This window comes from Paramacrobiotus metropolitanus, unplaced genomic scaffold (genome assembly GCF_019649055.1).
Source record: "Paramacrobiotus metropolitanus isolate TYO unplaced genomic scaffold, Prichtersi_v1.0 Parri_scaffold0000025, whole genome shotgun sequence".
In the NCBI taxonomy this organism is placed as follows: domain Eukaryota; kingdom Metazoa; phylum Tardigrada; class Eutardigrada; order Parachela; family Macrobiotidae; genus Paramacrobiotus; species Paramacrobiotus metropolitanus.
This window is the reverse complement of record NW_026570245.1, coordinates 982,044-997,286: the sequence shown is the minus strand read 5'-3', so window position 1 is coordinate 997,286 and position 15,243 is coordinate 982,044. Positions and strand designations below refer to the sequence as shown.

The window sequence follows — 15,243 nt, the reverse complement described above, 5'->3', positions numbered from 1 at the left end:
GCGTACAAATCAATGACATCATTGTTATGATATCAGCTGTATCACGCCGGCTGCAGCTGTTGCATTCTGCAATCCAGGCTTCTGTTTTCATGACCACTTCTTGCAGTGAACGCCGCCTGGCTGGATATAAAATCGCGCAGCAGGCAGCTATTTTACGTTTCTTATTTTTTGAGTTCGGGTTTGGCTGACCTTTTTAGATTTTACTACCGTTATTTTTACTGGCAGTGTGTATCTTGTCAACTTCCGATCATGGATGGGGATAAACAGCCTACCGCGATGGATGTCGATACGACCGTAGCCGCGAAGAAAGAACCAAAAGATTACAGCTTACTGACAGCGTATCCCGAACTCCTGGATCTCCTGAATTCTCTCTCCCTGGAGGCGACAGGGAATCGTGTCTTCACTGAGAATATGGCAGGGGCGTTCCACACCACTGGCGACAAATGTCTGGATTTCTTCGCCAGTGTGGTGCGCAGCACATCGGTTTCCACGATTATTGACGATTTTGTGGAAGCGTGGAATGAAGATCCCGATAAAGCTCTGCGCTTGCTGATGAATCTCCGAGATGTCCGTGGAGGAAAGGGCGAGAAGAAGCTGCCGCTGGTTCTGCTGTATGTGTTGTCCTGCTGGAAACCACTGACCTATCTGGCTAACTTGAAATACTTCCTGGATCTGGGTTGTTACAAGGATCTGCTGATTATCGCCGAATTTGCGGTGCGCTTGGCGGAAGTGCGCTATTTCAGCCGGATTCCTGCGCTGCAGAACAGCGAAATCGAATTAAAGGTAAAGTTGAAAGATGAAATAATTGTAATACAATTCAGCAAAGAAAACTATGGTGTTACAAATTTAATAATGCTTTAAAATTATTTTATCGGTACTAACAAGTACTATAGTGTGAGGAGGACTGGTAACCTACCGTTTGACGTCATCACTCTCGCATACACGGGAGGGCGGCTGCCATGGTGACAGATGCGCGTTTTTTACGGTTTTTGTCAGTTTTCTCAGCATATTTCTTTTCTCTTCTATTTCTAGCCCCTCATGTTTGGGTTTCTAAATTCAATATGATCTGTTAAAATATCAGAAAGCTTTAGAGGAGAAAGAAACTGAGAATATCTTTAAAAAGGGACAATAAAATCTGTGGGCCTATGGAAAACAATAGCACAGCAGTGCATTCTGTATGCGACAGTGATGACGTAGTCGACCGTTGCAGAGTCGCTTCCCAGTCCTCTACCTATAGTAAGTTCTTGGTACTAATAAAACCAGTTGGCACATTTAGTTTTATCACTGCAATGTACAGCGGTATAAATTATTGTATATGCCGCTATACATAACTGTCATAACACTAGGGTAATATTTTTAGTAGGTAATATTATTGCGTACCGCAGTACCAGAGTATCAGCAAAACATTTCGTATTATAAGCGTATTTAGTATTCTTTACTATTCTTGGGTCTTTGTTTTGACAAGTCAATCTGATATGTTTTGTTACTATTGTGAACTGCGTCTGTGATTAATCCATAAAAGTATCCATAAAATGGTATCCGTATCCATAAAAGGATCAATATGAATTGAAAACAGAAACTGAAATTTTGGAAGATCCGAAATTAAAAATAGCGTGTAGTAGAACATAATGGATAGTTCAATAATCAATACAGTCCTGTTTTATTCAGAATCTGAAATCCAGATGTTACTAGTATATGTACTTTATACTCGAAATTGTTTAATGATTTGTATAACAGCGTCGACGAAATTCTTTAGGTGATGGCCTGTCAGCTGCGCAAGGATGACGAAGATCTGAAGAAGAACGCCAAAGCCGGTATTAGTCTGTGTGCGAAGTGGGCTCCATCGGACAACACTCGCTTCAACAAGAAACCGCTGCATTTTTCGCGTCACATTAGTAAAACACTGGGGGTGACTAAGAAGGATTACCGGCTGCAGTTGACCAAATTGCGAGGTCATCTGCGTGTCCTTGAAAAGATGATGTGCAATAACCAGTGGGATCAGATTGTGTTTTCATCACTTCCGGCCAAGGCCCATCGTATCTACCGAAAATCATTCCAGCGCGACTGTAATGCCCAGAAAAAAGAGTCTGATGAACGTAAGCAGCTGGCAGCCCGGTGAGTCACAGTTTAGCGAATCGGCTACGTGAAGCGGTTGCATTCACCATCAGTTGATCAGATAGAGTTTGATCGAAAGTGTCTTGAGACTTTATTAAGATATTCCCGAATTGTGTTTGACATTATTATGTGCATTTCAGATATGCGGAATATCTGGAGGGGTTGCAGTCGGGGAAAGAAACCATTAAGTCAACCGGCACACAGCCGCATGAGTTGGTGAAGCCCTTTATGGACAGTCATGGTGAGAAAGATTTGACTCTGGAAGGGCAGTGGAAGGATTTGATCGCGAAGTTAGCCGAGGCCGGAAATTTCCGTCACTGCCAGGTACAGTTAGCATCATTAAGTTTTGTGCATTGTTTGCTACTAAGAAGTTGCTTCCTAGTTTCTGTGCAAGCTCATCATGTAGGCGTGTTCGACCGTGAAATACGAGTGTATTCAAATATTTCTTATTTTGTGCAGGCGGTTGTGGATGTTAGTGGCAGTATGAGCGGAACTCCTATGCAAGTCGCCATTGCATTGGGATTGGTAAGCCGAATAATCTTTAGCTTTCGAAAGTTTCTGAAAGTTTTATTTTTTGTTTTTGTAAACTTTTTGTTAATGTTATACGAAATAATTATGTAGGTTGTGACGGAGCTGACGGAGGAACCGTTCAAGAATAAACTGATCACTTTCCACGAGAAGCCAACATTCCATGCGGTCAAAGGAGATACACTCGGTGAGAGGGTGCGGGATGTTATGCGGATGGAATGGGGCGGCAATACCGATCTGTTCGCAGTGTTCGAGGTAAAAAATTTGATCTCCTGGAAATTATTGAAATTGTTAAGTATTTAAATTATGTATGTATTGCGATTCTGTGATTGCAAACGGTATGTTGACTGTGTTCTGTTGTTAGATTTTAGTGAAGGAAGCGGTTAAGAATCCCGGCGCCCAGATGGTGGAGAAGTTGTTCATTTTCAGTGACATGCAGTTTGATCAGGCCCGTGGCAGTGGTACATGGACCACGGTGTATGAAGCTATTGAAAAGCTGTACAAACAACATGGCTTCGCCGTCCCGAAGATCATTTTCTGGAATCTACGCGATACGCACAAGTCATTCCCGGTTGAAAAGATGCAGGTGGGCACAGCGCTGGTCAGCGGCTTTTCAGCGCAACTGATGAAGGCCTTCCTGGAGGCCAAGGAAGACAAATTCGATCCGAAAGCGATTATGGAGGATGTGTTGAGTAAGTATGACGGGGCTCGGGTGGCCGAAGAGGAGCGGACACCTTTTCCCAATAACAAACCATGGACGGAGAGCCTGCCGGAGGTGGAGAAAATTGTGGAAGAATTGGTGCCGAAGGGCAAGAAATCTGGACGACGCCGACGTCGTTGAATGGGGAAACTGGGGTGCACACTTTTGTACTATGCGTTCATTGCGTTGTGATTGCTTTGTTATTTGCACTCAAGGTTGAATACGATTTCACTTTTTATGTTTGTATTAAGGTTATCGAAGTTATCTGTTGTACGTAAGGATTCTTCAAGTTGGTTTGGTTAATAACTTGATCAGAGTCTTATTAGCAGAAATTTAGTTTCTTACTGGAAGAATTTTAATGCGCGATTTAAATTTTAACCCTTTTTACAGTCTTTATGTTTACGTTTTTAAACTTACGAAATGTATATTTTACTGGATTTGGTTTTGTTACGCTTCGAATTGGTAAAACGGAAATTAAAAGTACAAACACAAAGTACTTACGTCTGTGGATTGTTACGCACTAGTCGGTATCATATTTTGTTAGTATGATCATAAGACTGCACAAAACGACAAATTTAAACCGTGGCGTCGCACTTTACTTAAATTGTGTTTCCACATGCGTTATTATACAGCGGTTTGATTCGGGTTGATCGTTTCACATTTAATATGCCTACACACAATCATCTCCGCATACACGATGCCGAAGCCAGCAGCACTGGTCAAAATAATTGGAAAGAGGTTAAATTTAAAAAATTCCACCGCCCGTACACGAATGCCTTTTTGCCGCAGTATATTCCGCCATAAAAGCCCAGCCAGCGAAGCACAAAATGTAAAAGACACTGCTCCAATGTTACTTCCCACGGCCAACGCAATGGAACTCGCGCGTAAGTTTATGTCATCCAGTGGAATCTTTCGGAGAATCTTAGTTAACAGTATCGTGGCCAGAATATTCGTCCCGGCTAAATTACACAACAAGACCGACAGCAATCCCACAGAAAAAACTGTTGCCGGTAAGGAAGTGGTCAAATGCGCCATCCAACCGGCAAAAATGTCGATCCACTTGTGGTACACCAACGCTTCGACTAGGACAAACTGGGATAACGCAAACGGTAGTAAACCGATCGGCAAACGTTTTAGCGAAGTATACGCGGTAGGAAAACGCTTCTTAAGAAAATTCTTGCTACGAATAACTCCACTAAAACGCGTCATGAACCATTTTTGGGAGAATGTCCGGATGACCACGCCCTCGCCCTCCACCGGGAAATTCTGCAACGATGCTCGTTCCCGCATCTCAAATTTCTCCGACGTGTTGCGCGGTCGTTTCTTGATGAATCCCTCCCACACAACATCGAAAAGAAATTTACCAATGGCAAACGGCAGCGCAATTTCCCACACATCCACGCCCCCGAAGCTGACTCCGATAATCACAATTAAACAGGACAACAGGATCCCGGATCCGACAGCCGCACTGATCGGATCCAAAAGTACGGACCGAGCGTCCAGTTCCGGTGCGACGATTTGTTTGGGGATTCTTTTCCAAAACTGCACCAGCAGCGCGATATATGCGGCGACAATACAGCCGAGAAACGGCAGTGCTGTATACGCCGTGTAGGTTAAATACTGCAGCTGAAATCCCTCACACAATACCAAATTGGTGGGATTCCCCACAAACAGCACCATACTCCCGATATTACAACTGGCAAATTCGGCGAATAACCATGCCGACGGATCCAATTCAGCGATCTTGGTGTAGTACACCAGAAACGCCGTTCCCGAGAGAATAACCGGATCATTGCCCAGAATAATACTGAGCAGTGTGGAGAAGAGGTAAAATGATGTGTACAGCCGGATGCCCTGGCGACCGCCGTTGTTAGCGATCCAAAACGCGGCCGCCTGCAGCAGTCCGGTGAGATCCAGGGAGATGGCCATGTAGGCCAGGGAGAAGAAGAGGATCATGATGTTGTATGGTTTAATTCCCTCGGCCCCCATAATCCCGTCGCGAAAGACGGAGAAGGGAATGCACTGGGCCAGCGCCAGGATGATGACGCAGACCAGGGGCGCCGTGGCAGTGTTGAGGATGACACGCAGACGGGTGCGCGGGATGGGGATGGTGATGGGGAAGATGACCAGGATGATGCTGATGATGAAGAAAGTCAGGGCGACGATGGCGTAGGGGTCCATCATCTCCCCGGTGGATGCTGACCATTGACCAGCAATAAAGTATCAACGTCCGCGGCACAACGGCATCGTACAAATCGGTTGCGTGCGAGGTCTGCGCGATCGAGCTAACCGATGGTAGACTCGATAAATAATTCACGAACGTCGTACACTGAGTCGCTCCGGTCGCATTAAAAAGTCCTTAGACGTGTCTTACTTGGATGATTATAACTCCACATAAACAAACAGCGAGCTTCTATATAGAAAAACTGCAGTGATCTGCAAGAATCAGTAACCGCGTCGTGGTATATTATTGGTACTCACAAGTAACAAGCCACAAAACTAGCAAATCAACTTCCCCGCAAATTCGCAATCAGTTAGCAAGAAAGTGGGGACTTTTCATGGTCTTCGCATGACGGCATACAATGAAAATTTATGGCTTACGCCTCCGGTGTTAAGTTTCAGTGAATGGAATTTGCCGATGCCTGTGAGTGGTTGACCAGTGGCCAATCCAGTCTGTTATATTAATTTTGATTTGCATAGAAAGTTAGGAACAGTAACAAATCAACAAAGATACTTTAAGCGCTTCAAGTACTTAAGTTATTGCAAAAACTGAATGCAAGATGTTATCGCACAGATTACGTACTAGATCATAATTATGTAGTACAGATTTATCGCACAGATTATGTACTTACTGACTTGTGAAAAGTATTAAGACAGCAGAAACACATTTTCATTACACATTGCAAAAGCTTTTGTTACGTTTTTATCCAATTACAAATTGCATTAATTACAAAGTATTGTTTCTGTTATGTACGGTTATTAATATTGAAATACTAAAATATAGGATTACTAATGGTAACAAGAACAATAATATCTGAATGCATTATCGGAGTTTCTCGATATTGTTCCCGGTACAGTGCCGGCACAGGATGATCGAAAGCACACACTTAACCACAATTAGTATAGATATTACCAAGATATATCGACATACAGATATTTATACAGATTTACTGCGTCTAATATCTATACTTTAATCGTTTGTTCATGTGTCTTTGCATAATATTACTAAACGCAGTTTAATATTACTAAACTATAATATTACTAAACTATAATATTACTATAATATACAGACCATAATATTACTAAACTCAGTTTAGTAATATTATGGTCTTTGATATTACTTAACCCGTTATGGTCTTTGATATTACTTTGATATTACTTAATCGCTTGGATTATAATTTTTATAAACTTGAACGCGATTGCCTTTTATACTGCGAACTCTTGGTAAATTTGGCACGCCGAAGCCATCAACTGAAGCTGTTTTCGAGAATACAAGTGTTTTTTGGAAGAAATTTTTATCGGCACGTTTTGCGTCGTCTAACCTGTCCACTTCATAAAATATGGGAAGACAACGCGGCCTACCAGCATGCAGATTTTGAAGTACACACCCTAGCATTATCAGCAAATCTGCAATTACAACGGCGGCAAAATCGTGATTATTCGGCACACACTCTTCTGGTTACTCATCAATGGACAGCGATTTTTCTGTCCTTGACACTCTTGAAAATCTGCTATTATAACCACAAAACGGGCAAAAAATATCGATAGCTGATATATAAGCCGATTCGATATGAAGGGAATGCGGCAGGGTGTCAGTCAGTTCTATCTACAGTTTTCTCCTGTACAAGCCGGAAAGAAGCATGAAGGTCGCTGTTGCGTTGGCCCTTGCGGCTCTCATCGGTGTTGCATATGGTGAGAACCACTCTTCGCTTTATGGAACATATGGCTATATTTTCTCTACCTTTTTCGAATGTCTTTGTTACTGTCTTTAAAGTGTTTCAATTTTATTATTATTTAATTATTAGTCTTTAGAAGTGTTTTACTTGTATTTTCAAAAACTTTCACTATTTTTTCCGTTGTGAGCTGATTGTAAGGTAGTCTCCACGATTCGTTGGTGTTAATTAATACGTAAATATAAAACAATAAAGCTTTTTAAATAATTTAATCAATGAATTGTTGTATAATATCAATGTTTTTACTTGTATGATTGGATGACTTTATTATATTTTCAGGTGCCACCTACCTACAAAACCCCCAAATTCCCGGTGGTGAGGAGGCAGAAATCAACCCCAACGAACGCGTGATCCATCAGCATGAGCCGGTTCCCGATCTGCCAGATCCCGGGAGCACCCTCCATGAAGGCCTGATCTTCAACGGCAAGAACGCTGGAAAACGTACCGTTAAAGGCGCCGCTGACCTGGCCACCGCCAGTGGTTCCGTCCAAAAAACTATTGTCGACTATCATAATGAGAAGCGTCGTGAGGTCAAGGGCAAGAACGAAATGCGCATGCAATGGCATGCCAAAGCATCGCAAATTGCTCAAGCATGGGCTGACAAATGCGACTTCCGTCATCCCACAACGGATCAGGAAAAGAAAACTTTCTTGAACATTCTATGTAAGAATTTACTATTATATAATCACTTTCAGTATATGCTAGACTCGTTTTATTCTACACAATTAATTTTTTCATGGGACTGCAAATATAAAGCTTTATTGTATTTAACAACAGTGAAGAAAGACACCAATTGCGGTCAAAGCATCGCCATGGGCAGTGGAGACATGACCTGGAAGCAAGCTATGGACATGTGGTACAACGAAAAGAAGGACTTCAAATGGGGTGTTGATACCGGAAAAGTCGTCGGCCATTACACCGCCGTAAGTTATAAAGACTGGCCGCAAACTCGTTTCAGAGTATTCGACGCAGATGTATAACCTGCACGTTTTACTTGCTACCTACAGTACATTTATACGTACTCGGCAGCATCAACGATAATATTAATAATTAATAACGTTTGGATTGCATTTATGCATAACTACAATACGTCAGTCAGAGGCACAAGTCTAACGGATAAATTCACAAGTCGCACGCACGCACGCACAAGTCTAGATCTAACGGATAAATTCGCACACAAATACAGTGCTTACTAATCCATACGCTCTACAGATGGTCTGGAAAACTTCCCGCTTTGTTGGATGCGGTTACAAGCTGTGCAAAGCCGGCACTCCTCAACAGTTCCATTTCTTCGTCTGCGATTATGCTCCAGGGTACGTGATCGTTAAATAATCCAAATCGCAGTTTTACATTAATTGTAATGAATGTACTGATCACAGTGGTAACGTCTATCCCAACCACTTGAAGCCATACGATGCCGGAAACCCATGTGACAGCTGCAAGGGTGCTTGCGAAAACGGACTGTGCAGTAAGCAGCAGTACATGTTCAATAACTTGAAAGGGCATGATCAGTATATGTTACGTACTTTGCATTTTGTTTTGCTGTTGTCCAAAAAAATAAACTGTATATTTTTAACACTTTATTTCGATTATTATATATTATTAACTGTATAATATTTTAATTTGTTGTGATCAGGAGCCAGGACTAGAGGCAGGCAGTGAAATATATTACTCGTAGTGGAAATCCAGATATATAAATTAAATGTTTCTGATTAGCCTTGGTTAATATAATTTTTTTGTAACATATATGGCAACACGTTATTAACTGAACATGTACCGGTATATATGATGTTAACCAATTACAGCGAACGCTTGCGAATACGAAAACAAGCTGTCCAACTGTGAGAACCCATCCGGTAACTATCCTGCTCTCTTCGCCAACGGATGCGACAAAGCCGATTCCATGATGGACAGCATGAAGGCTCAATGCGAAGCCACCTGCAACTGCAAGGGCAAATCTCTGTATTAGACATTATTAGATCTACCGCTACTATCCTACCAATTAGTGCTACAATTCTTTCACTCAGTCTTTTTTCTAATGCTTGCTTGCTATCTGGTTAGATTCTGTAGTTCTTCTAATTTTCTTTAGCTGCACGACGAATGCATTTCGCTTTTGACTAGTACTATTTCTGCAATTTTTCCTGGTCCTCCGCAGACTCCGCCCAGCTTTCCGTAATGAAAAATTGGCTTTGAAGCAGCTTGGGAAGAATAAGAACCGGCTTGCAAAAGTCGATATAAAATGGGTTTCCCTTTTCTGCTGGCAATCATTCTATGTATATCAACATTATTATCTTAAATAGTTAACGATACCGGATTAATACATCTGTTCACAGTAGCAATGTGAAATTATTACTCCCAACAACATGAAAAAACCGACAAAAAGATGTGTTGCATTATGGCGTAAACAACTGCCGTGATGTTTTTATATTACTCGTTTTTTGGATGAGATGTCAGCTGGCAGTCCACATAAGTGACCACTCGGTGACAAAGAACTAACCCGTCAAGTGCGGCATGTTCGCTACGTGTGAATATTAAAGTCTCTACTACCATGCATTACAACTGCAAAAAATTTCTTTGATTTCACAAGTCGGAAGGCGGTCATTTTTTACGAACAAGCGATATGTTATATGTATATGAGTAGGCTGTTTATTTGCATGTTGTCTCATCTGTGCAAGTATGTCGTTTATGCAGGCATACTGCGTTTCGTGGAACCTAAACTGTAACTGATACCGATATCCACCGGAAGTTGTGGTCGTACTTGTATAATGCTCAAAAGTCAGCGCTTCAAACACACTGGCCCGCTTGAAAGCGAGCAGTGTCTGCGAGTTTTTGAGTTGTATGCAATTTCTTCCATCGTTCCATTGCAGTTTGGGGCTTCCGTCTTCCATACTGTGATTACGGATCCTGGCCACGTTTAGATGGCTTGAATCAATAAGTCTGTAAATTACTAACCAGAATTCGCTGTTCAGAACATTGTTGGTTTCGCGTTCTGTTGGGGTCCCAGGTTGCAGCCTTGGTTTGGACGTAAGCGCAGTAAACCTGTAAACATTATAGAAGGACGCTTCACGTTTGCTGGCTGTGGCGGTTTTGACAGCCAGCCCAAACAAACGATAGTACTGGCTGATTTAACTGTTAGTCAGGGTTTGCTGAATGCTGCAGTACAGACACTAATGAAGTACTTGATTGTTGAGCAGGATGGCCCAGTCGTTGACAGACGTTTCACAACAGATGGAACTAGAGTCCTACAAAAAGCATCGAATCAGCGTGGTGACAGGCAGTGATAACCGGTTTGAAGGCTGGTTAAAGGATGTCTTCCCAGATTCCAAGGAGATTTCGTTGGAAAAGGGTGAGTGTTCCTGGTGAAGTTCGGAAAAACTGACTGGTGTCAAACATCGCATCGTCTACGGTAACTCCGTCATAGTCACAAACTCAGACGAAAGGCTGCAAAACTTGCATGTTGTTGGCATGTCGGTGTTGCCAAAGAAATTTTTATTTGTATTGTGCGAACTAATTAGAAGTTTTAAAATTGAATCCAAACATGAAACATATAATGTTCAAAAGAAAAGTGAAAATTGTCGAAATGATTGGGTATGTTTCGTGTGCCATTTTGCTTATTAACTTTGCTAGGTAGCAGGTACTGTGTCTGCGATGTGTAGTCTGAGATGACTGCTCTTTGTGTTTTACAGTGCGCTTTTGTGGGACCGAATCTCGCCGCACCCATAAATCTGCACCGGCTCGATTGGAAGTGTATAGCTGTATCCGGCTGCAGTTATCCGAAGCCAAAGAGATTTTCGCTCACATCCAGACGAATCCGGAAGTGATCATGGACTCAGCGGTTCTCGAGGTACAGTACCTTTAGCAATGTGCCCTATGTTTTTCTGTAAAGCATTTTTACAACTTTTGTAAAGCTTTTTTCCTTCTACCATTATTTCGATTTGCAATGACTACAGTAGCAGCATGCAGCACTTCCGACTTATAAGTCGGTTTGTAAAGCCGTGTTTAGAAAGTAAATAGACGAATTGTGTCTGGGACGGCTGTGGCTTCTGTCGTTACTTCTGTGGAAATTATCCTTTTGAGTAATTTTTAAAATTAAATTTTTTGCCTAATTTCACGGCAGTGAAGTTATCGAATTTAAATTGCACATTCGCAGTGCACAACTAACCGTTGAACCACCAGGTATCTTAACAAGAATTTAAAACAACTACAGTACTGCAGCTTGCCCAAATTGTGTTATATATGTAAAGTTGGAAAGTACTGTAACCGAAAATACCAAATGGACGTTCTCTGTATAGAGCGGAGAGGCTGTGGTGCCGATTCTGTGGCACACCGTCCGACTGCCCAACAACAAGGAAGCCGTGATTCTCCCCAGCCCACCCGACCGTCCACGTGCCGCTGGCCCCACCCTGAGTACCGAAGGCGCCCTGCTGGATATTCCCATTGCCCTGGAAGTCCTGGCGGAACATACGCGACGCGATGATAAACCGCAGGCCAGTTTTATTTCCCGCGCCCAGATTCGCTACGAAGGCACACTGAAGCACCTGGATGAAAGCACGCGCACGGTGTCCTTGCATAATGGTAAGCCGGAAAACGCTTCTATCCATTTGGTGATCAGTTGGCCCCTACTGTGTTGGCATATTTTTCCGTAGTGCGCTTTCTTGGTACGGAAAACCGACCGAGTGTGAAGCAAGTGGCGCCGCGTGCGGAAGTTTATCCGTCGGTGAAGTTCCAGCTGGATCAGATTCGTAATATCCGCATTACGGTTGCCATGTGCAAGGAAATGGCCGAGGATAGCGCTGTGCTGATCGACGAGGTACAAACCAACATTTTTGATTATACGAGGCGTGTGTCCCTTGCTTAGATAGAGCACATTTACCTTACCATACTAAGGCCTCGTCCCGAATTCAAAGCGAATCTCGTTATGGTACGGTTGCTCAACCACACGAGGTGGCTGTTTGCAGTGGCCACGCCTACAGATACGGTACGCGAAGCCACCTCGCGAGGTGGAGTTGCTGTATCGCAACGAGATTCGCTTCGAATTCGGGACAAGGCCTAAGATAACTGTGCCCGTGTTGTTCAGCGCTGTCAACCACCCAGAGATGGCAACGTCAGGGAGAATTTGAAAAATCTGTTGAATCAGCCGTTGATAACTTCAATTGCTCACATCTCGTGAATGTGGGAACAAAACTGTTCATGCAATATCTCAAAAGATGTGGAAAAAATTCATAAGTTTTTTGATACCAAGTAAGTCAGGATTTAGAGCGGATGAAATAAATTAGAGCCATTTCTGTTTCCCATAGACTTAGCATAGTGAGTATTACGTTGAAGGGGTCCACGAAGAGGTCCTATAGTGTGTCTACGAGAAACTCAAAAGGCTACAACTTGTTTCAGTTGCTCTAAATCCCATATTACTTGGTATCAAAAATCTTGTGAATTTTTTCTGCATCTTTTGAGATATTGCTTGAACAGTTTTGTTCCCTCATTCACGAGATGTGAGCACCTGAAATTATCAACGGCTGAATCAACACATTTTTCAAATTTGCCCTAGCGTTGCCATCTCTGGGTGGTTGACAGATGTGCACATTGAGTGCACAACACGGGCACAGTTATCTAAGTATGGTAAGGTAAATGTGCTCTATCTAAGTAAGGGACACACGCCTCGTATAGCTATACTCGCATCCGGGTAAATCGAAATGTGCGCATAACCTAATAAAAATTATTAGTATTGGTCGTCGGTAAACCACATTTCGCATCGTGAGTACTGTTCAGTTTTTTTCGATGCAGACGTCCAGCGGTGTGATTGAATTGGATGCAACATCGGCATCACCACTCGTACCTCCCTTTGGTGACTCACAGGGAAATGAATCTGGACAAGCGGAAACATCGTCGCAAAATGACTTACGTCGCCGTAATGCGCGTAATGCAGCCCCTCCTCGGCGGCTGCAGAACAGCGGCGGATTGGAGACCATTAAGACTCGAAAGGCCCGTACTTATAGTCGTTCTGGTAATAAGAAGTATGGGACAACAAAGCGCACCCCGCTTCGCCCACCGGCACCCATGGAGCCCTCCTCCAGTGACAACAGTGACGAGCGCGCGGCCTCACTGCATTCGAACTCCAACAGTACCGAAGATGCGCCGAAACCAGCCAAGACCAAAGGCCGCAAGCGGAGTGTGTCGTACCTCCCACCTAAGGGTTCTGCAGCTAGTAGAGCCAAACGCTCACGACAGCATTCTGAGACGAACGTTCGCAAGAGTGTTGTCACTGCACAGGAATCTCTGGATGAACCGATGTACAGTCAACCTGTACTTCAGGTGGATACTTCGGATGTTGTGCGTGATGCCATGGAGCCAGACAGTGAGAAACGGATTGATGCATTTCGGTAGTGCATTTCCTTATATCTGTTATTATTTGCAGGCGGAAAATTGGGTGATATTGGAGTGAACGGAAACACTGGTCAGGATTCGGATGGCTCAGCGCAGGTCGAAGAAAGAAAGGAACCAATCGTTTTTGACGTAAAATGGGACGCTGTAAGTTATTGCCGTTAATACGATTTCAACGATTTTTATTGATTCATGCTAAATTCTTCAAATTTCTTATCAGAATTTGGATTTCCTTTTAGTGAAGATAATTATTTGGTTATTCTGCAAATATTTTTAAATTTTGGCGAAGTTAGTGGTGTATTTGTTACTGTTTGTGCAGAAAAAAGCTCGTTGTCCCGTGCCGAACTGCTCCGTGCCGAACTATCTTTCTATGAGTATGTATACCATGCATCAGCACTTCCGAAAGGAGCACTTGAAGCAGTATCCCAAGTATCAGCTGCGCTTGCACTGCAGCTTGTGCTCGGAAAACGGCTTTAACGGAGGACAGATTCCGGACTTACGCCGCCACATGGAACAGAAGCACGGATGGAGCGGCTGGAGTTCGAACGGCAATCCATTGCGCGATTCGATAGATACTAACGAAAATGAGGTTAATGGTAGTATGGACCGAGCGTCAGGAGAGGAAGCTGCGGCGGTGGGAGAATCGATGACTAGTGAAGATCCGGAAACTTGAGTTGACCGTACAGGATATGAAAACGATGTGGTCGGCTCGGTTTTCCTGACAGTTTCTCGTGATTTTTTTACGGCCAGCGTTCCATAGATGGACCGATGACTGCACATATGTGCCAAATTGTTTCTTCAGATCTTCTTTTGTTAATAGTATAATTAACGACGCGATAGTTCAGTATTTTCTTTTCCTGACTGATTGATGATTGTCCTTTTTTTTGACGATGGGCTTGCAATTTGCCAAAGTACATCGGATTGTTCTAGTGTTGGGTAGTAAAAGTCCTTGCCAGTATACTTATTTTTACTATCGGCTTTTGAAAGTTTACTTATTTTTACTTACTATTCAAAATTTTTCGGGACTTTTACTTACTTTTACTTTTTATTTCAATTTTCCCAAGGACATTTACTTACTAAATTAAAGTAAATTTACTAAATAAATGTAATTTAGCATTGAAAGTTTCGAATTGCTTTAGTTTCAAAGCGCAAAAGACGGCTGAAAATTGCAGATAAATTTCTTATGCATTAATCGAGCTATACAGGTGCATACTGAAAAGTAAATACTGCTGCTTTTGAGGGCGGCAGGCTGGCAGCCGACTACTGCGCACACCCACTTTACCTGCGAGTGGCGGCGGCTGACACGCCAATTTTCCGTAACGCTGATAAAACGAATTAGTAAATAATTTAGTAAAAGATCTTCATTTATTCAGCACTGAACCTTAATATTTACTTACTTTCTACTATTCCGGCAACACATTTGCTTACTTTTACTAACTTTGTTTCCAAAACCTTACTATTTACTAGACTTTTAATATTAGGCGGACTTTTACTAAGTAAATGGCCGTTATTTAATTTTATTTAGTAGCACAACACTAGATTGTTCCTTGTTGATAATTATGATGGAAT

The 15,243-nt window shown here is 42.7% G+C and overlaps 4 protein-coding genes across 4 annotated transcripts; 3 read left to right on the top strand and 1 right to left on the bottom strand.

The window, feature by feature from the left end:
- Window positions 1-90: 90 nt before the first annotated feature.
- On the top strand, window positions 91-3,836 carry LOC129587599 (uncharacterized). The gene is made up of 6 exons (XM_055481408.1): window positions 91-783; window positions 1,757-2,115; window positions 2,256-2,439; window positions 2,575-2,640; window positions 2,737-2,898; window positions 3,008-3,836. Exons 1-6 carry the CDS (start codon window positions 250-252, stop codon window positions 3,482-3,484), a joined length of 1,782 nt encoding a protein of 593 aa, XP_055337383.1. The 5' UTR covers window positions 91-249; the 3' UTR covers window positions 3,485-3,836.
- A 56-nt stretch (window positions 3,837-3,892) lies between these two features.
- LOC129587414 (uncharacterized) lies at window positions 3,893-5,527 on the bottom strand. Its single transcript, XM_055481153.1, has 2 exons — window positions 4,198-5,527; window positions 3,893-3,900 (listed from the first exon to the last, which is right to left on the bottom strand). Exons 1-2 carry the CDS (start codon window positions 5,525-5,527, stop codon window positions 3,893-3,895), a joined length of 1,338 nt encoding a protein of 445 aa, XP_055337128.1.
- A 1,595-nt stretch (window positions 5,528-7,122) lies between these two features.
- LOC129587520 (cysteine-rich venom protein kaouthin-2-like) lies at window positions 7,123-9,553 on the top strand. Its single transcript, XM_055481314.1, has 6 exons — window positions 7,123-7,255; window positions 7,576-7,959; window positions 8,074-8,219; window positions 8,509-8,609; window positions 8,676-8,764; window positions 9,102-9,553. Exons 1-6 carry the CDS (start codon window positions 7,204-7,206, stop codon window positions 9,263-9,265), a joined length of 936 nt encoding a protein of 311 aa, XP_055337289.1. The 5' UTR covers window positions 7,123-7,203; the 3' UTR covers window positions 9,266-9,553.
- Window positions 9,554-9,919: 366 nt separating this feature from the next.
- LOC129587483 (uncharacterized) lies at window positions 9,920-15,152 on the top strand. The gene is made up of 8 exons (XM_055481253.1): window positions 9,920-10,320; window positions 10,491-10,642; window positions 10,983-11,140; window positions 11,589-11,871; window positions 11,943-12,106; window positions 13,078-13,648; window positions 13,709-13,821; window positions 13,994-15,152. The coding sequence occupies exons 2-8, from the start codon at window positions 10,492-10,494 to the stop codon at window positions 14,345-14,347; spliced, it is 1,794 nt and encodes a 597-aa protein (XP_055337228.1). The 5' UTR covers window positions 9,920-10,320; window position 10,491; the 3' UTR covers window positions 14,348-15,152.
- The last annotated feature ends 91 nt before the right edge of the window (window positions 15,153-15,243 follow it).

Excerpts from the sequence above, each read along its gene's own strand:
- LOC129587599 (XM_055481408.1), top strand. The coding sequence starts at position 250 with ATGGATGGGGATAAACAGCCTACCGCGATGGATGTCGATACGACCGTA. Across the intron at positions 2,116-2,255 it reads CGTAAGCAGCTGGCAGCCCG|ATATGCGGAATATCTGGAGG; the intron begins GTGAGTCACAGT and ends TGTGCATTTCAG. Across the intron at positions 2,641-2,736 it reads TCGCCATTGCATTGGGATTG|GTTGTGACGGAGCTGACGGA; the intron begins GTAAGCCGAATA and ends ATAATTATGTAG.
- LOC129587414 (XM_055481153.1), bottom strand. The coding sequence starts at position 5,527 with ATGATGGACCCCTACGCCATCGTCGCCCTGACTTTCTTCATCATCAGC.
- LOC129587520 (XM_055481314.1), top strand. The coding sequence starts at position 7,204 with ATGAAGGTCGCTGTTGCGTTGGCCCTTGCGGCTCTCATCGGTGTTGCA. Across the intron at positions 7,960-8,073 it reads AACTTTCTTGAACATTCTAT|TGAAGAAAGACACCAATTGC; the intron begins GTAAGAATTTAC and ends ATTTAACAACAG. Across the intron at positions 8,220-8,508 it reads TCGTCGGCCATTACACCGCC|ATGGTCTGGAAAACTTCCCG; the intron begins GTAAGTTATAAA and ends TACGCTCTACAG.
- LOC129587483 (XM_055481253.1), top strand. The coding sequence starts at position 10,492 with ATGGCCCAGTCGTTGACAGACGTTTCACAACAGATGGAACTAGAGTCC. Across the intron at positions 10,643-10,982 it reads GGAGATTTCGTTGGAAAAGG|TGCGCTTTTGTGGGACCGAA; the intron begins GTGAGTGTTCCT and ends TGTGTTTTACAG. Across the intron at positions 13,649-13,708 it reads TGATGCCATGGAGCCAGACA|GCGGAAAATTGGGTGATATT; the intron begins GTGAGAAACGGA and ends TATTATTTGCAG.